This window comes from Xyrauchen texanus, chromosome 13 (assembly GCF_025860055.1).
Source record: "Xyrauchen texanus isolate HMW12.3.18 chromosome 13, RBS_HiC_50CHRs, whole genome shotgun sequence".
NCBI lineage: Eukaryota > Metazoa > Chordata > Actinopteri > Cypriniformes > Catostomidae > Xyrauchen > Xyrauchen texanus.
Genome location: NC_068288.1, coordinates 23,220,399 through 23,241,737, shown reverse-complemented (window position 1 = coordinate 23,241,737; position 21,339 = coordinate 23,220,399). Strand labels below are relative to the sequence as shown.

Genomic DNA, 21,339 nt, shown 5'->3' with positions numbered 1-21,339 from the left:
GAGTTTGTTTTTGCTCCTGTCAATTTGTGTGAAATCCTTAAACAATATAGCATACAGGTGTCAATGTCTGGAAAAGAGACAAGAGCTTGGAGCTAGAACCTGATTTCCTCTAAGCACCTACAAAATGATATCAAACTGAATGACTCCCAAAACACAAAACCATAGACACCAGAACCATGCTCTTGCATTCTCCTCCTTCAGGCTATCACGGTCGGCTTCAAGGCCCCATTTACTTATCTTCATGCTGGAGGAAAGGTTCTGTCAGCTCCGATTTTTCAGATAAGAAAATGTCAGGCCAAGGAGTGCTGTGATGGTGCTGTAATTAGCTGCCTGTGCTACCATACTCACTCAAATGTTCCCTTGTAGTTTCAGGGTAGTTTTGACTGCTGCTCCTCATTTGAAATCCTTTCTTCCTCCCTGACAACATTTCTCTTTTGCAAATATTTTATTAACTGCACCTTGTTTGCATTATTTGCGGTGTAACCCAATGGCAGAGGGTGGCATATTACAGCATTGAGGCAGTTATAGCTGTGATTTGTACATGGAACAGTGTTTCTCTTAGTAATCTGAAATGTTTTTTCCAGCATTTTATTAAGAAACAATAATTTCTGCGCGGAGGTAAATAAAACCTGACTTTATAAGCAAATCACTTATCGCAGCCTTGTGTAATGAATTTTGAAATATTTGCATCATCCTCTTGCATCATAAATACATTTGGGATATATTCTCACCTCATATTACACTGTTGTTTTTAGAAATCCAGGTGATAATGTTATATTTCCTGAAGTGCACTTAGTGAGGTGAGGGGCTATTCATAGAGGATCACACATTATATCTGACTGTCAAGATGACAGTTTCCCACTGCTATGTGCTTTTAAAGGTCACACATAAATAAAAGATGATACAGTTTGAGAGGTGTGGACTTAATACCTGGTAGGTTAAATGAATAAAATGAATGAAAATGTTGTGTTTGTCCTTGTCACTTGGAACAGTTAATGCATAAATGAAAATTCTGTCATAATTTACTAACCCTCATTCTGTTCCAAACCTCTATGACTTTCTCTCTACTGCAGAACACAAAAGGAGATATTTTAATGAATATGCCAGAACGTATTTGAATTACATTGGCAGTGGATTGTAATTTAGTGACAGGCTTAGAAAAGGATGCAAACTTACCATGAAAGTAGTCCATGCGACTCATGCGCCATATCCCATGTCTTCTGAAGACATACTATAGATTTTGGTGAGAAACAACCCAAATTGATGTGACCCAACACAAATTTCAAAGTCAGTATTGTGTGAAAATCTTGATGTCCATTGCGTGTTCATGAATATGAAGAAAGGCTCATTGAGTATGCAGTACTACTGTAGTATAAAGTGTCCTGATTATTGTCTAGTTTTACTTGTATAAGTTAATCATCTTTATATATATACTTACTTGTATAAGTAAAACTATAATATAGAAATAAGTATATTTCATCACAATGTCTAATACATTTAATATGTCTATATTTGCAAGATTTGTGTTGCAATGAATAATTATAGTGTTGCATATTTGAAAGTAAGGATACTAGTGAACACCTTAATAAATAGTGTTGATGACTGTTGCTTAAATTGTGGGTCTTAAGCCTAGCCTGGTCTAAGTTGGGGTTAGGGGTCATTGTCCACTTAGGCCCCCAGCCCCCCTGCTCTTATGGATAGAAATTGGTACTTTTATTCACCAAAGTGGCATTCAACTGATCACAATGTATAGTCAGGACATTAATAAATTGAAAAGTTACTATAAAAATTTAAACTACTTTGATTTCTCATTAAAAAATCCTCCACGTGCAGCAATGACAGCTTTGCGGATCTGACATTCTAGCTCTCAGTTTGGCCAGATACTCAAGTGACATTTCACCTCACACTTCCTGTAGCACTTGCCATAGATGTGGCTGTCTTGTCGGGCACTTCTCACGCACCTTACAGTCTAGCTGATCCCACAAAAGGGGGTTAAGATCCAAAACACTCTTTTCCAATTATCTGTTGTCCAATGTCGGCTTTTCTTTGCCCACTCTAACCTTTTATTTTTGTTTTTCTGTGTTTCTTTGCCCATTCTAACCTTTTCTTTTTGTTTTTCTGTTTCAAAAGGGGCTTTTTCTTTGCAAATCTTCCCCTGAGTCTTCTCTTTACTGTTGTACATGAAACTGGTGTTGAGTGGGTAGAATTCAGTGAAGCTGTCAGCTGAGTACATGTGAGAGACTCTGATGTGCTTATCCTCTTGTTTAGTTGTACATCTGGCCTTTCACATCTCTTTCTGTCCTTGTTAGAGCCAGTTGTCCTTTGTCTTTGAAGACTGTTGTGTACACCTTTGTATGAAATCTTCAGTTTTTGGTCAATTTCAAGCATTGTATAGCCTTCATTCCTCAAAACAAGGATTGACTGATGAGTTTTTGGGAAAGCTGTTTCTTTTTTGCAGTTTTTTGACCTAATATTGACCTTAAGGCATGCCAGTCTATTTGCCCGACATGTCTATCTACATTATTTTCAAAAACGGAATTAAGGAGCGGCTGCATTTCCGGCAAATGTGAAAAGTTACACTGGAATTAACCACAGTGTAAATAACTAGAAGGTTATATTACCAGAATTTAGTGAAATGGGCTTATAAACTATCACACAATCACAGGGTACAGCAGAATTATGTGCCAATGTCAGATCATTTTCTAACGTCAGCATTTATAGTAAAAAAGTAAATCATTCACTTGTTGCTGTGTTGTTTTAAAGATGATAATAATATCTGCTTCTTTGTTTACCGCGATTTTTTGTGTCCATGTAAACCTCTGTTAATATGTACCTGCATAACAGGTAAGTATAACAGATAAGTAGGTCTAATGATTTATATATATATATATATATATATATATATATATATATATATATATATATATATATATATATAATCAAGCACAATGCAACTGCATGTCAGTGAAAGTAAATCAGGAACAGTATTCGATTAGTTGCATATTATTTCATAAATTCAATGGAACGGCGAGCGGGCCTCTGATTTTTATTTCTTTATTTATGTCATTTATCTGTTATAATAACACTGCAGGTTTGAATATCTTCAACAAAAATGAAGGATAGTGTCATTTATACAGTGATGGTGCTGATTAATAACAGCTGCACTTCAATGCGTGAGCTCATTAATGTGTTGTGGGTGATTGAGTCTTAAGTGTCCCAATGATCAGTAGATGAACAACCTTGCCAGTGCTATAATTCAAGTTCATGATATACTGATTCCCAGGACATAGGGTGCTAGGGAGCTGATTGAGACACCCAGGCGCGTCACTAGACCACTTTTACTGGGGCACATGCCCCAGTATAAATCGTCTGTGCACCAGTAAAAGCTCAAATTTGAGTTTTAACAATTTACTTTCTTTGTCAGTGCATTCAATTAGATTGATAATCCCGGAACAAATAAATGGATCTAAATGCAGCGCAGTAACCCACCCAACCAACGCTTGTAAAAGCAACGCAGTTTATAAACACAAATCTGATGCATGCGCGCAGAAATCCATATCCGTGCGGTGCGCGCCTGTGCGCTTGCTATAACCAAAGACACCGCAACACGCACAGCCACACACAAGTCAGGAGCCGGATGCACCAGATATACGTACGTTACAACTTAGCCTAGTTGTGGCGTAAATGGGTACTAAGTCACAATTTACGCACTACTAAATATTTGAGCGTTGAACCATTAAACTTAGGTAGAACGTAACCCTATTTATAAATTAAATATTTACCAGGAGTAATGGTTGGAATAAAAAAGCAGACTCATTTAATGACATCAATGTGCTCGTTTTGCGTGATAGTCATTATAATCATTTCGACATATATGATGATGTTGGCATTTACACTCGTTTACATTTACAAGAGAGAGAAAATAAAACTTTCGTTTAAGCGGCTCTTCAGCATGAAATTTCATTTTCAGTGTGTGTCGTCCGGTGTCACGTGTCAACATACACGAAATATAGAAGATATTAAAATGAATAAATAAAATAAAAAATAAAGTCTATTTTCCCAGCCTGTTGTATTAGCATTTATTTATCACCCCTTAATTATTTTAGATACATTTTCTATATATTGTTATTTACACAGGGCAAATATTATTAAATCTACTTACGTATCATATTTTAATGGGGACATAATTTATTACAGCTGACAGTTACACGAGCAGACAAGGTTTGAACATTAACCGTAGCGAGATAAAACTTAAATTCGCGGCTTTTTAACACTTCTGTGTATAAATTTGAAGGCTTTTTATTGGATCAATGCAGGTAAACGTCATATTATGTGGCTACGCATTATGGAGAGTTTACAACCTTGTTAAGTCTTGCCTTATGAACAGGTGGTGCAACCAAATTAAGCACTGATTTAGTAACAAACTAACTAGTAAACCCTTAGTGTGAACTTTACATCCTAACGTAGGCCTACGTGAGAACTTAGGCACAGCTGGCGCAACACTGCCCGCAGGTGTCGGCACGCAAGTCAGAATTGAGGTAGGCTGAAAACATGATGAAACTAAAGTAAGTTTCTAAATAAAACCGATGGTCTTATTTCGACATACATTATTGGCTCCTGTATACAGATGGACATCAGAACATTATTTGGACGAAGCAGGGATAGGAAACAGAGAGATCAGTTTGTGGGAGGTAAACAAACTACATGATAAACAAACTACATCCTCAGCCATCGTAGTCTGGTTTCAGATATCAGATGAAAAAGCATCAAGTCTCAGGAAAACCTGTCAAGTCTATGGAATTACAGAGAAAATAAACACATTTTTGTGTTCTATAGTACTGTCTTTGATTATGATATCATTGAATCAATCTTTCGGATATGAAATTAATTTAATTCACTAGCGCTAGTTTAGGACACTACATAAACAGTTGTTCCCTATCGAGAGGTGTCTCCTATTGCGTAAGTAGCTTACGCTATGGGAAAACTCCGTTTCTTGAGAAATATTGAAGTCTTTATGTAAAACGCATTGCAGCTGCACAGCAGACAGTAATGAGCGAGGCAGCTCGGTCATTGGCTGTGCTGCGGCAACTGCTCGAACCAATGACGGGGCGACTCTGAACGCGCGACCAATGGGCGCGCGCCTCGCGTTCGCGCGCTCAGAGCCCGCCGAAATTAGCATAGGCAGGCTATATAGTGGGCACCCAGTCATACGAGTTCCTTTAGATTTAATCTCTTTCAGCTGAGATCTCCTCTACGCTGGATCCTCCCGGATTGTTGGAGTCTGTCGACCCCCGTTGACAAGCGTACAGCAGGACTGCAAAGAGGACGCCGCCTTCGAAGCCTTCTGCTACTCCATCCGGCGCGCATCACTATATCCTTTTTACTAAGCTACTTTGTAAGTGTTCGCCTTTGCGACAGTTTTTGTATTTAGTAAAAGAGCAAATTCGAGGCGTTGTTCCAAATGCCTTCGACCTGCGCCTCGTGCAGAGGCCTTCTTCCTGACAGGGACCGTCACATTATCTGCACTCACTGCCTGGGACCTGACCACGCAGAAGCTGCTTTCACTCGAGGCGGATGCCCCGAATGTGACTCTCTGGGCCTCAACGAGCCGCGAACGAGCCTGCTACCACCGTGCTGCCGTCCCCTCTGTTCGAGCCGCGCAAGAAAAAAACCGCCAGAGCGGTCCCCGCGTGCTTCACCACCACCCGAGAACTCCCCGCCGGCAGTCCAATTCACGCAGACGGACCAGCACCCCTCCAACAGAGCGGTGGGTCTCATCTCATTCGACGCGCCGGGGGACGACGGTGAAAAGGATGACAGCCTTTCCAATTGGCGCTGCATCCTACGACTGGCCGGGCTCGGCCTTCGACCCCGTGCCGTCGACATTAGCGGACACGGGCACCAGCACGGTAAGAGAGTTCGCTGAACGCTTCACTGCAGCGAGCAAAACGTGTAAAACATTACTCAGTCCCCTTACAGGTGGCTGGAAATGTCTGTACAGCAGTCAATGGGCCAGTCACAGAACTCGCTCACCTGCAATCAAACGCCATTTTAACGGCAACACACAGAAATCACAAGAGTCATTTTCTGCCTGTGTCACTAAGGGGTCACGTGTCCACACTAAAGTGCGCACTCCCACATATCAATTCTGTCCAAACAGTGCCGAATACTTTCCCAGCTCGAGCTGGATGCCCCATAAATGTAGATCGTGTGCCTATTGTCATGTATGCACCACTACACACAAGCACTGTTCCCACAGTTATAAACACTTCCCCAGTAAAAGCGGGAAATACTATAAATGTAGCGTGCGTGCCTGCTATCCTGCACGCACCCCTACACGCAAACACTGTATGCATGGCCAAAAACCCCGCCGCTAGCGGGAGGCTTTATGAAAGTGGCGCGCGTGTCTACCACAGTAGATGCACCCCCACCCATAAGCGCTGCCCATACAGTTCCAAACAGATCTCAAGAAACTCCCCGCTAAGAGCGGGAAGCTTTATGGAAGTGGCGCGCGTGCCTATTACAGTGTATGCACCCCCACCCGTAAACACTGTCGTTTCAAACATTTCTCCGGCTCTTGCTGCGAGCATTACGGAGATAGCGCGCGTGCCTGTAATCTCACACGCACCGCTGCACTCAACAAAGCTGCTCAGCGCGCCCGTGCCTCTGAGAGCTGTAAGCTCAGTGTTAGCACATTTTCTGCCTGTGTTACTAAGGGGTCACGTGTCCACACTAAAGTGCACATTCCCACAGTTACAAACACTGTATGCATGGCCAAAAACACCCGCCCATGAGCGGAGGCTTTATGAAATTGGCGCGCGTGCCTACTACAGTAGATGCACCCCCACCCATAAGCGCTGCACATACAGTTTCAAACAGTTCTCTGTCTCATGCCGCAAGCATCACAGATGCGATGCGCGAGCCAAGAAACTCCCCGCTAAGAGCGGGAAGCTTTATGAAAGTGGCGTGCCTATTACAATGTATGCACCCCCACCTGTAAACACTGTCTATACAGTTTCAAACATTTCTCCAGCTCACGATGCAAGCATTACGGAGATAGCGTGCGTGCCTGTAAGCTCACACGCACCCCTGCACTCGGCACTCAACACGGCTGCTCAGCGCGCACCTGCGCCTCTGGGAGCTGCTGCCGGTGGGGCCCATACGTCACTGCGACACGCCCCCAGCCAACATTCAGCCCATATCTGTGCGAGCAAAAGCCTGGGAAAAAATCCCCGACATGCCAAAATGGGTTTTGAACATAATAAAACATGGTTACTCACGTCAATTCTCTCGCAGACCACCCCGCTTTTCAGCGGTGGTCGAGACGAAAGTGAGGAAAGATGTGTCACATGTTCTACGCACCGAGGTGCTCGAACTGATAGAGAAGGGCGCTATAGAAACTGTTCCTCCCTCTATGAGCTGGCGGGTTTTTACAGCCGCTATTTTCTCGTCCGGAAAAAGGATGGTGGCCTCCGCCCCATCCTAGATCTCAGACATCTGAACAAAGCTTTTATGATTTGCTCGTTCAGAATGTTAACAACCAAACATATCCTCACGCAAGTTCGCCCGGGGTTGGTTTCTATCAGTGGATTTGAAAGACGCTTACTTTCACATTCGATAGCGCCTCATCACAGGCCTTTTCTGAGATTACGCTTCGAGGGACAGTCATACCAGTACACAGTACTACCATTCGGCCAATCATTGGCCCCCGTACATTCACGAAATGTATGGACGCGGCACTTTCCCCTGAGACAGCGGGAGTGCGAATACTGAATTACCTCGACGATTGGCTAATCATAGCACAATGAGAGGGTCAGTTAACGACGCACAGATCTTGGATTATCAGCCATCTGGAATGCCTGGGTCTGAGAATCAATTTTGCAAAGAGCGTGCTATCCCCCAGCCAGAATATCTCTTCTGGGAATAGTGCTAGACTCAGTGCAGATGACAGCGCGCCTCTCATCAGAGCACGCGCTCTCTATTTGACGCCTTGCAACATCATTCAGAAAGGGCGCGCACGCCCCCGTCCAACGCGTGAACACGCGGAAAAAAATGATCATGACAGATGCCTCCAAAATAGGATGGGGGGCCCTTTACGAGGGCAGGCCTGTCTACGGCTTTTGGTCAAACCCGGAAAAGCGCCTACATATAAACTGTCTGGAAATGAAGGCGGTCGCCTTGGCTCTCAGAGCCCTGCTTCCGTACCTGAAAAACGAACACGTCCTGGTCCGAGCGGACAACATGACGGTAGTTTAGTATATAAATCGCCAGGGTGGACTTAGGTTGAGCTCCTGCACTCTATGGAGGGCCCTCCATGCATGGCCCCTCAGCGGGTTCCGAGAACCTCCCCAGTGGAGTTTTGAGAACCATCACTGAGGCGCGAGCACCCTCTACGAGGCTTATATGCCCAAAAGTGGAAAGTGTTCAGTGACTGGTGTGATACCAAGAGCTTGAACCCCAAATCGTGTGAGATACCAAGTGTACTCGCCTTTTGCAAGAGCTGCTGGAGGCGGGCCGCACACCCTCCACGCTCAAAGTCTATGTGGCTGCCATAGCGGCGTTGCACAATCCTGATAAAGACATTCATTAGGGAAAAACAATCTAATCATTCGTTTCCTAAGAGGCTAGGAGGATGAACCCTCCTCGCCCCCTCGGTGCCGATCTGGGACCTGGCCACGGTCCTGGGCGACTCAAGAGTGCCCGTTCGAACCTCTCCGAACCGTGCACCTTAAACAGCAAAACTGCGCTCTTGCTGGCGCCGCTTCAGTCAAGAGAGTGGGCGACCTGCATGCGCTGTCATCAAGCGCTGCTTGCCTGGAATTTGGACCTAACGACTGCAGAGTTGTCCTTAGGCCAAAGCACGGGTATATTCCTAAAGTGCTCTCCACACCCTTCAGAGCACAGGTGAAATCTCTGGCAGCGCTATCGTCCCCAGTAGACGAAAGTGACGCTAATTTACTCTGCCCCGTCAGGGCGCTCAGAGTTTGGAACGTTCTGCCCTGTGCAGACAGACGGAACAATTATTCGTATGCTTTGGCGGCCGCACTAAAGGTCTCGCAGAGTCAAAGCAAAGAATATTGCGCTGGATAGTGGATGCTATAGCGCTAGCTTATGAAGCCAAGGGCCTTCAATGCCCCTTAGGCGTCAGAGCTCACTCTACGAGGAGCATGGCCTCCTCGTGGGCTTGGTCGAGTGGGATACACATTTAAGATATTTGTGCGGCGGCGGGCTGGGCCTTGCCTTCGACATTTATCAGGTTTTATAACCTACAGGTCCCCTCATTGCATTTCAACATTCTATCAGCCTGACTGTAGAATGGACTGGAGTATGTATATGCTGAGCATTATCTCCTCCCTTATAAGGTCCGTCCCTGACCGACTTAGAGGATTTTTTATGCATATCAGTACATAGAAAAATGCATTCCAACATTCTATCAGCCTGACTGTAGAATGGACTGGAGTATGAATATGCTGAGCATTATCTCCTCCCTTATAAGGTCCGTCTCTGACCGACTTAGAGGATTTTTTATGCATATCAGTACATTGAAAAATGCATTCCAACATTCTATCAGCCTGACTGTAGAATGGACTGGAGTATGTATATGCTGAGCATTATCTCCTCCCTTATAAGGTCCATCTCTGACTGACTCAAGAGGATTTTTTATGCATGCCAGTACATAGAAAAATGCATTCCAACATTCTATCAGCCTGACTGTAGAATGGACTGGAGTATGTATATGCTGAGCATTATCTCCTCCCTTACAAGGTCCGTCTCTGACTGACTTAAAGGATTTTTTATGCATATCAGCACATAGAAAACTCAGTACATAAGATATGTGCTTGTGTTTGTACTATGAGCGCCCCACCATGGACCACCTTGGAAGGGCGCTCTATACTATCCCATTATGTAGCTCGCCGTTGGCGGCTCGTGGAATAATCACTTTGCTTTAAGGCTCAGGCATCTGCCTCTGGCTTTATAGAGCTGAAGTCAGCACGCTGGCGTTTTACATGGTGTTCCCATAGCGTAAGCTACTTACGCCAATAGGAGAGACCTCTCGATAGGGAGCGACTTCGGTTACTAACGTAACCTCGGTTCCCTAACGAGTATTGCGTAAGCTGCCGTGCTTGTGCTTGTGCTTGGTCAGTTCAGCTTCAGTCGATTGAACCTAAAGGAACTTCGTATGACGGGGTGCCCATTATATAGCCTGGCTATGCTAATTTGGCGGGCTCTGAGCACGCTGAGCAGCGTAGCGCCCATTGGTCGCAGCGTTCAGAGTCGCCCGTCATTGGTTCGAGCAGTTGCCGCAGCACAGCCAATGACCGAGCTGCCTCGCTCATTACTGTCTGCTGTGCAGCTGCAATGCGTTTTACATAAAGACTTCAATATTTCTCGAGAAACGGAGTTTTCCCATAGCGTAAGCTACTTACGCAATACTCGTTCCCTCCTCTCAGGGAACCGAGGTTACGTTAGTAACCGAGTCGTCACTATGGCTGCTGTGTGCTAATTACCTAGCGACTAAAAAGGACTATAGTTTGGTGTGTTTTGAGTTGTTGCAAGTGAACTTAATGTGTTTCAAAAGTCAGTTTAAACTTACACCAATTATGTTAGCTAGCTAGTTATTAATTTATAGAAACGACACTTCTGCATTTATAAAGTTAGAGATTGCTCAGCTAGTTTCACAAGCTAGCAACCAAACTCAGCCAGTTCCCTTTCGAGAGGTCTCTCCTATTGCATAAGTAGCTTACGCTATGGGAAAACTCAGTTTCTCGAGAAATATTTAAGTCTTTATGTAAAACGCATTGCAGCTGCACAGCAGACAGCAATGAGCGAGGCAGCTCGGTCATTGGCTGTGCTGCGGCAACTTGCTCGAATCAATGATGGGGCGACTCTGAACGCGCGACCAATGAGCACGCTTCGCGCCCGCACGCTCAGAGCCCGCCAAGATGGGCGTGGCTAAGGCTATATATTAGGTGCCCCGTCATGAGAGTTCTTTAGATTTAATCTCCTTCAGCAAAGACCTTCTCTTCGCTGGATCCTCCGGATTATTGGAGTCTTTTCGCCCGCCGTCGACAAGCCTACAGCAGGACTGCTACGAGGACGCCGGCGCCTTCAGCCGCCTTCAAAGCCTTCTGCTACTCCATCCTGGGCACATCACCTTGATATCCTTTTACTAAAAGCTACTTTGCAAGTGTTCGCCTCTGCGACGCTTTTTGTCCTTTAGTGTGCAGAGGCCCTCTTCCTGACGGGGACCGTCACATTTTCTGCGCGCGCTGCCTGGGACCTGACCACGCAGAAGCTGCTCTCACTCGAGGCGGAAGCCCCGAATGTGACTCCCTGGGCCTCACCGAGCTGCGCGCTCGCTTTGCCGCCTTCGCCGCGAACGAGCCAGCTACCACCGTGCTGCCATCCGCTCAAGAAAAAGCGCCACTCACGGAGGCCGCCACCACCACCCGAGGACTCCCTGCCGCCAGTTCAATTCACGCAGGCAGACCAGCACCCCTCCAGAGCGGTGGGTCTCGTCTCGTTCGGCGCGTCAGGGGACGACGGTGAAAAGGATGACAGCCTTTCCATTGACGCTGCATCCGACGACTGGCCGGGCTCGGCCTTCGACCCCGCGCCGTCGACATTAGCGGACACGAGTAGGGGCACCAGCATGGACTCAGAGATCGTCCGCATCCTGTCTAAAGCCGTGGAAGACCTCAGGCTCGACTGGTCTTCTCTGGAAGAACCCGCCCGCAGCCGGCTGGACGAGTGGTTCCTGCAAGGGCGCCGGCAGGCCCCTCGACAGAGACTCTCCCCTTTCTTCCCAGAAGGGGAAAGCCCCGCACTCTGCTCGCCTGAAGCCTTCTTTCTCTTCCTCGCACTCCTCGGTGGACGGCGCGAGAGAAAGAGGATACGAGGGAACCCCGCCCCTCGAGGAGGCTATGGCCAACCATCTGTGCCCACCCTCCACCGCTGGATGGAAAGCCAAAGCTTCTCATCCCTCGAAGCCCTGCCGATCTACCTCAGCTCTCGCCCGGTCGGCGCATACGCCGCCGCCCGCTAAGCTGCGTCAGCGCTTCATTCCATGACTGTTCTGCAGGTCTATCAGGCCAAACTTCTCCGCACCATGGACGAGTCTGGACCTGAACCTGAGGCTTTCAAGGACCTGCGCAGCGCCACTGATGTAGCCCTGTGAGCCACAAAGGCCACCGCCCAATCCATCGGCCGGGCCATGGCTAACCTGACTGTCCTTGAGCGGCATCTGTGGCTGGCGCTAACAGAAATGAAGGGCGCGGATAAGGCGCCATTCCTTGACGCCCTATCGCTCCAATCGGCCTGTTCGGACCGGCGGTAAGAGAGTTACGCTGAATGCTTCACTGAAGCCCGGAAGAATTCGCAGGCTATGCGTCACTTCCTGCCCAAGCGCTCCAGCTCGTCACAGAGCCGCCAGAGACCGCCTCAGCTGCAGCAGCGAGCCAGGGCGGCGCCTCCCGTCTCCCAGCCCAGACCTGAAGCGGACGCTCGGCGCCACTCGCGTTCCGCTAACCGAAAGCAGCCGCCTGAGCGGCGGGGACCTCGGCCCAAGATCGTGCTGAACCCGAGCCTCATAAGTCTTCCTAGCCATAGGAAGAAAAAGAGAAGTGCGTGTCTCGCAAAAGCCGGACCACTCCCTCCAAAGCGTGTAAAACATTACCCAGTCCCCTTACAGGCGGCTGGAAATGTCTGTACAGCAGTCAATGGGCCAGTCACAGAACTTCGCTCACCTGCAATCAAACACCGTTTTAATGGCAACACACAGAAATCACAAAAGAGTAATTTTCTGCCTGTGTCACTAAGGAGTCACGTGTCCACAATAAAGTCGCATTCCCACATATCAATACTGTCCAAATAGTGCGAATACTTCCCCAGCTCAAGCTGGACGCCCCATAAATGTGGATCGTGTGCCTATTGTCATGTATGCACCACTACACACAAGCACTGTTCCCACAGTTATAAACACTTCCCCAGTAAAAGCGGGAAATACTATAAAGGTAGCACGCGTGCCTGCTGTCATGCATGCACCCCTACACACAAACACTGTATGCATGCCCAAAAACCCCCGCCATGGCGGAGGCTTTATGAAAATGGTGCGCGTGCCTACTACGGTATATGCACCCCCACCATAAGCGCTGCCCATACAGTTTCAAACAGTTCTCTGGCTCATGCCACGAGCCAAGAAACTCCCCGCTAAGAACGGGAGGCTTTATGAAAGTGGCGCGCGTGCCTATTACAATGAATGCACCCCCACCCGTAAACACTGTCTATACAGTTTCAAACATTTCTCCAGCTCATGCTGCGAGCATTACGGAGATAGCGCGCGTGCCTGTAATCTCACACGCACCCCTGCACTCGTCACTCAACAAAGCTGCTCAGCGCGCTCCCGCGCCTCTGAGAGCTGTAAGCTCAGTGTTAACACAGGGCAATTCGCCGGCAGGGCCCATACGTCACTGCGACACGCCCCCAGCCAGCATTCAGCCCATATCTGTGCGAGCAAAAGCCTGGGAAAAAAATCCCTGACATGCCGAAATGGGTTTTGAACATAATAAAACACGGTTACTCGCTTCAATTCACTCGCAGACCACCCCGCTTTTCAGCGGTGGTCGAGACGAAAGTGAGGAAAGATGTTTCACATGTTTTACGCACCGAGGTGCTCAAACTGATAGAGAAGGGTGCTATAGAAACTGTTCCTCCCTCTATGAGCGAGGCGGGTTTTGGGGGGCCTGTGCCCCAGTAGAGCTTTATGTCTAGCAACGCCCCTGGACACACCCACTGTAACCCAGATTTTTGCAAGAAACTCTTACATCGACGGAAGGTTGCTTTTGCACTGATGTTCCCGGCCAAATTAAGAATAGATGGCCATAAAACATTCACATGTCCACACCAAGCAATGTCCTTCATTATGTCAATGGAGTAAGTTATTTTGTGGTACTCACAATTGCAGCTGAGTGGACTGACTCATTGAACATTCATTTGACTGTTCGAGGAAAATGAGCACCTTTTTTTTCTTCTTTTTGTGCTGGTTCAGCCTACTGGCTGGAGTTATTTTGTGGAGTAACACTCCATTGGGACAGTTTTGTGGATGGATCTGCACATTCTTTGTGCTTATGCCTCCTATTTGCTGGAGTTTGTTTTGTGGAGTATTTCTTGCAAGACATTGGAGTGATTAGGTCATTTGTTGCACTCATGTAGCAGCCGAATAGTCCGGATCACTGAACATTCGTTTGACTATCCGAGGATTCAAGGGTGTGCCTTATGCATTTTTATACTAAAGATTTTATATAGATTCTATTGGACCCCCTCTAGATTGTATTGTATGGTCTTAAAGACACACCCACCTGCTGGAGATGCAGAAGATGGAGACACAACCCATGTTTTTGGTGGTGTGTTATTATCCAAGAATTTTGGTTGAAGGTTCAGAGTTTTATGTGTGACGTTTTGGGCACTCAAATTTCATTTTGCCCCAGACTCTGTATTTTAGGCAATGGGGCTGTCATCAATATATGGAATAAACACATAAAAAATTGGGTACTTACCAATGTTATGATCACCAGACAAATGGTTTTAAGGGATGGAGCACCCTCTTTTCATGAGTGGTGCTCGGAGATGGGAAGGGTGGCAGCCTTTGAGGAAGGGGCATTTAGAATAATGTGTAGGTACAACATGTTTGTGGAGAAATGGGGCGGGTATATGTCATTTATGGATATGTGATTATTATTATTATATTATTTTATTTGTTTATGTATCTATTTATTTTTTGTGCATGTCTATATCATTTGAGACCACTGTGATGTTGTTGGAGTCAGGGTGGGATTGGGAGGGGTAATAGTGGGGGTTAAGATGCATGTGTTTTGTTTTACAGTGTTCATGCATGTGAATCAATAAAAAAATGCTTATCTGAAAAATTAGTTAATGTACATTTCAACATATACTAATACATATTTTAAATCAAAGGTTGTATTTGTTAACAAGCATTGTTGTATTTGTTAGCACTATGAACTAACATGAATGAACAAAACAATTGTATTTTGTTTATCTAACATGAACAAAGATGAATAAATGCTTTAAAAAATTATTAATAATTGTTTGTTCATGATACCTAATGCATTTACTAATGTTAATGAATGGAACCGTATTATAAAGTGTTCACGTTTTTCCTTTGTTTGTTCGTGTGCAGGCCCGGTTCTCCTACCTACACATGAAGTACCTTTTCTTTTCCTGGCTGGCTGTTTTCGTGGGAAGCTGGGTGGTGTATATGGAATACTCATCTTACACAGAACTCTGCCGAGGACATGAGTGCAAGAACTTTATCGTGAGTTTTCAGTTGCATTGCTTAACTAGATTTAAATGCCTAAACATAACTGAGAAAAGGGGAGCCATCTAGAGGAGAGTGAGTGTAGAAGATATTGAGTAAAGAAATGGATCAGGCAATCTCTATACTACTGTCATGGAAAAAATGTATAATGCAGTGTAGATTTTGATGTATGTGTATCTCCATGTCTTTACTCCAGTGTGATAAATTCCAGAAGGGACTAATTGATGGCTCCGCCTGCAACAGCTTGTGCGAGAAGGGCACTCTTTACCTGGGGAAGTGTCTCTCTGCCAAACCCAGCAATCAGGTCTGAGACACTAGACTTTTGTTGTTGTTCTTTAAAGGTGCACTCAGTAACTTTTTGCTTGTGTCATCTTGGACTTACAGAGATACCTAGTGGTGTGGATGCAGCATAATCCAAAATCAATGGATTTCAGTTACAAGTGCCATTGTAGAAATTCACAATTAGCCATGATTAATTTAATCCAAGAGTGAAAGTTTACAATAACAAGATGATTTCTGAGATCAAGTGAGTAGTATTCAGCTGGTCATTTGATTCTAAAATGGCAACCCTCATGAGGGAACACGATGTAGAATAAAACAGCTATTATAAGGTATTATGAAGTTTGATGATGATGGCATTATGTTGTTCATGGTGTAAAGCCATGAGATCTGGCTCCTCCAGCTGAGTCTGGTTTCTCCATTAGTTTTTTCCCCTCTCAACTAACTAAACATGTTATGGAGTTTTTGTTTCTTGCCACAGTTGCCTTTGGCTTGCCCACTGGGGGCCTAACGTCAAAAACATTAAGGCGTGACTTTCAGTTAAGTTTTTCAATGAAGCTGTTCACAAGGGGCTTCAGGACATTTAAGACATTATAGTATGATTTTCTGAAAAACTGCTTTGAAACTATATGTATTGTGAAAAGTGCTATACAAATACAAATGACTTGGATGGGGAGAGGGTTCAGGAAACCTGTTTTAAAACCGTCATTATTTTTGCAATTCCAATTGTTGATGTTTGGCCTGTTCCAAATTGTTCTAGTTCCGTATTGTTTTCTTATGTTAATGCTTATCATTGTAATGATGCCTTCTGTAGTGTGTCTACATTAAATTACTTACATATCAAGCATAACATTGTATTTTGTGAACTGGCTAATGAACACAAAAGATATGCACCTCTAAAAATTGTCATGCAGCAATTTAATTTAATGTATTGAATGCATAGAAATTATTTGCAGATGCTTTACAATAATTAAATATTTTAGTTCCAATGTTTCATTTGTATTTAATTCATAAAATAACTGCTCTCACACTGGCATCTTCTTTCTCTAGGTATATTCTGGCAGTTGGGGGGATATGGAAGGGATCATAAAGTGTCACATGCAGGAGGTTCCTCATTATGACCTGGGTGTAGAATTAGAGCCCCGGAAAGAGTCTGCCTTCTTTAACAGGCCAACCAAAGGGACATCTGTGGAGATGTTCAAAGAGATGGTCTTCAGCCATCTAAAGGTCTCAAATCCCATACCACATTGCAATGTGGACTCATTCATTTGCCAGTACATTTAACACTCTGTTAATCTTAAAGAAACATCTAAAATTTCAAACTGACCTTATGTTTTTAGTCTTAAAATGTTTTTTTTTTTTTTTTAAATCTAATCTGTCACTGTAAATATTACTAATACCTGTAGATATTTTACTAAAATAAATTCTCATCATTTACTCACCCTCATGCTATACCAGATGTGTATGACTTTCTTTCTTCTGCTGAACACAAAGGTTTTTAAAGGAATATCTAAGCTCTGTTGGTCCACAAAATGCAGGTGAATGGTGACCAAAACATTGAAGCTCCAAAAAGGACTTAAAGCTAGCATAAAAGTAATCCATACAACTCCTTTTGGTTAAATCCTTGTCTTCAGAAGTGATATGATAGTTGTGAGTGTAAAACAATAATTAAGTCCTTTTCTTTCACTTCTTAAACTTCTGGGATGGCATGAGGGTGAGTAAATGATGAGACTTCATTTTTGGGTGAATTATTCCTTTAAAGTAGTTAGGCCCTAAGTTTTTATTAATTCCTCAGGATCGTCTAAGTATGTAAATGTGTATACTGTATATGCACCGAGTGCCTTGGTAGCCATTTTGTCACTAAATGTTTTAATTTTAACCACACATAACCCTTTTAAAATTGTAAATGAATGTAAATTATGCATTACTTATGCCAGATGAATGTGTCTGCGCTGTCAGTTGAAGAAAAAAATAAGACGCCTGCAAGAACTTTATAACAAAATAACATCTTTTTGCACACTAAACTAAAGTGCATCTCTTCCAAACTCATTACAATGACAAATCTTCCATTGCAGGTAAAAGTAGGAGATCAAGCCAACCTACATGATATGGTGACCCTTGTGCTTGGAGTCGCTGACAGCAACAAGGATGGTCAGATCTCCCTATCAGAAGCACATTCAGCTTGGGCTTTACTTCAGCTCAATGAATTCCTGCTGTCCATTGTGCTGCAGGATCGAGAGCACACTCCCAGACTGTTGGGCTACTGTGGAGACATGTATGTGATTGAGAAGGTGCCTTATGTACCACTCTATGGTGCCAGCCTACCATGGATAGTAGAGCTGTGGATTCCAGCCAGTCTGCGACGCAGCATTGACCAGTGGGTCACCCCCTCTTGGCCGCGCAAAGCAAAGATAGCCATTGGCCTGTTTGAGCTTGTTGAGGATGTCTTCCATGGAACATTTGGAAGTTTCCTTATGTGTGACGTTAATGCAGCAGGGTTTGGTTACACAGAGCACTATGATATAAAGGTGGTAGACGCAAGAAACATCATCCCTGAAGCGGCTTTTCAGGAAGTGATGCGTGAAAGGCAGTGTGAAGAGGACAGTGACTGTGTGTATGGCAGGGACTGCCTAACTTCCTGTGACCTTACAAAACACCGCTGCACCACAGAGGTGACACAGCCAAATCTGGCCAAAGTATGTAGCACACTGAAGGACTATCTTCTCTATGGTGCACCATCAAACATACAAGATGAATTGGAGAAACAGCTGTATGCCTGCATCGCTCTCAAGGGTGCCACTGAACAGATGGAAATGGAGCATTCATTGATTATTAATAACCTCAGAACTTTGCTTTGGAAGAAGATATCCCACACTAAAGACTCCTAATATAACACAGAACTAAGTTATTGCTATTCTATACAGAACACATAGTATACAAACAATGGACTGGAACGGTCTGACTGATATCAGGTGACTCATAACCAAGAATCCTGGAATCTAATTATTCTTTGTTGCAGAATATACCAATACAGACTTTATGGTCATAAAGTCATTGTTGCTTGCATTACCCAGTCTTGAGTCAATCCCAAATTATTACAGCTTAGGCTGCAGAGAAATACTGCCTCTGTTAATGCATGTTCACCACTGCCAAGAGAAAGTACAAAATTGCTGTTCTTCTTCTGGATTGCTGTTTAAGAAAGGAAGAAAATGAAATGATATGATTTGCAGGATTTACAAAAATGTTCAGACTAAATTGGGTTTAAAAACACATTTTGATAACGATAAAATGTAATATAGCTGACACTCAATTTTGTCATTTTGGTAGCACCTTACAATGTCTCTATTTGTTAACTATAGTAAATGTGAACTATGAACAATGTTTAAAAGCATTTATTAATCTTGATTAATGTTCATTCATAAAAATTGTTCATTGTTAGTTCAGACAAGTACACTATATGCCCAAAAGTATGCGGACACCCCTTTCTAATTCGGTTACTCTTTACATTAAATCCAGTAAAGAAAAATATGAATGTTTCTTTATGTTATGGCTTGGCCTTTGTGTGCTTCCAAATTTGTGGCAACTGTTTGGGGCTAGACCTTTTCAGTTCCAGCATGACAATGAACAAAAATGAACGAAGTGAGGTCCATAAAGGAATGGTTTGCTTTGTCTGGCATGGAAGAAATTGACACATGCACAAAGCCCAGATCCCATTGACCACTTTTGGGGTGAACTGGAACAGCAACAGTAAGTCAGCCCCCATTGACCAACATCAGTTCCTGACCTCACTGATAGCCTTGTGTCTGAATGAGAGCAAATCCCTGCAGCCATGTTACTACATACAGTATAGTGGAAAGCCTTCCCAAAAGAGTGGAAGCTGTTATTAAGTAAAGGGGGAAATTGATGCCTAAGGTTTTGAAATCAAATGTTCATCAAGCACATATTGTGTTCACAAAATTTTGGCCATAGTGTACATTAAGCATTAATGTTAACAATTTCTAGATAAATAAAAGATGTATATTGAATTTAACTAAGATTATTAACTAATATACGTAAAGGTGCTGTAATAGATTTTAGTATTCTAGACTTATGTATCTTTCACATGACTGAGCTGTTGAATTAGCCACGCCCCCTCATTACAAAATCCCACCCACCAAAGATACTTTTTAGGCCAAAACTGAGCAAAGGAGCAGCATTGTTTGTTCCTGTGGCTGACAAATTCAACAGTGGCACAATAGCACCCTCAATTGACAAGGGTGCCCTTCAAATAAGCACGAGCAAAATGATTCGACAGGTGAAAAGTGTCATTTTTGTTTGCTGTTAACAAAGTTTACAACTGTCACAGAGACCAGTGAGATATCTCAGGACACTTATTTAATTGATATCTTTAAGGGAGTAGGATTTTGTTTTGCATACTTTTAAATATTCTTTAAATTTACAGCACCTTTAATGCTCATCAAAATTGATACTGTCATCAAAGTGCATTTTGAATAGCTGTTTTAAGACACCTGAAAATGCTTGAAGATCACTGTTGATGACCTGAGAGCTCTGTCATATTCTATCACACAAGTTCATGGGTTTTACATTTTGCCTTTATTTTAAAATCTGTATACGCATGTACCGTTATATAAATGAAGTAGGATGAAGGGCCCTTAAGTAAATTTTACAATTTAACACTCTGTGCATCCTTTGTTTCAATCAGTAGTTTTGAATTCAGTTGCAGAGCTGAATCTTGGCATTTCAAATTCTATCAATGTTAATGTTTCACCCTAGTCAAAAAGGCAGGTGTTACCTCAAATAAAAAAATTCACACGTTGTGACCTTATTCACACAGCAGCACCATCTTTTATTTCTGACCCGAATAACAAGACTGCAAGGACGTACAGTCTCTTCAATGGGCTGTACTGCATTTTAATGGGTTTTTGGATTGTCCTTAAGGCAACACTAAAACTTTCCAAGACCATTCAGTAGACAAACTCCAGACAACACGAGCTGTGGAAAATCAGATGGGAGCTTTATTTACAGTTTTATACGGTGTGTGTGCCATTAAAGAGATGTAAGTCTAACCCTCACAGCCTCGTTTCATTCACGTTAAAAATCTATTTGAAATAATGTCTATACAAAGCATGGGGCTGCTTGTTAATTGCTACATACAGGTGAAACTCGAAAAATTAGAATATCGTGCAAGTTCATTAATTTCAGTAATTCAACTTAAAAGGTGAAACTAATATATTATATAGACTCATTACAAGCAAAGTAAGATATTTCAAGCCTTTATTTGTTATAATTTTGATGATTATGGCTTACAGCTTATGAAAACCCCAAATTCAGAATCTCAGAAAATTTGAATATTGTGAAAAGGTTCAGTATTGTATGCTCAAAGTGTCACACTCTAATCAGCTAAACACCTGCAAAGGGTTCCTGAGCCTTTAAATGGTCTCTCAGTCTGGTTCAGTTGAATTCACAATCATGGGGAAGACTGCTGACCTGACAGTTGTGCAGAAAACCATCATTGACACCCTCCACAAGGAGGGAAAGCCTCAAAAGGTAATTGCAAAAGAAGTTGGATGTTCTCAAAGTGCTGTATCAAAGCACATTAATAGAAAGTTAAGTGGAAGGGAAAAGTGTGGAAGAAAAAGGTGCACAAGCAGCAGGGTTGACCGTAGCCTGGAGAGGATTGTCAGGAAAAGGCCATTCAAATGTGTGGGGAGCTTCACAAGGAGTGG

General features: G+C 43.7%; 1 protein-coding gene across 5 annotated transcripts in view; it reads left to right on the top strand.

The window, feature by feature from the left end:
• Positions 1-20,433, top strand: part of LOC127654063 (divergent protein kinase domain 1A-like) — a 46,552-nt gene extending 26,119 nt beyond the window's left edge. For 4 of the 5 annotated variants that reach the window (XM_052141031.1, XM_052141032.1, XM_052141033.1 and 1 more), the window contains 4 exons: positions 15,197-15,331; positions 15,531-15,638; positions 16,664-16,840; positions 17,689-20,433. In XM_052141031.1, coding sequence (XP_051996991.1) covers positions 15,197-15,331; positions 15,531-15,638; positions 16,664-16,840; positions 17,689-18,501 — 1,233 coding nt within the window. In that variant the 3' untranslated portion in view covers positions 18,502-20,433. Of the gene's footprint in view, positions 1-5,503; positions 5,910-15,196; positions 15,332-15,530; positions 15,639-16,663; positions 16,841-17,688 lie in introns of those variants that run through there. The other variant, XM_052141034.1, reaches the window with a different exon arrangement.
• Positions 20,434-21,339: the final 906 nt, after the last annotated feature.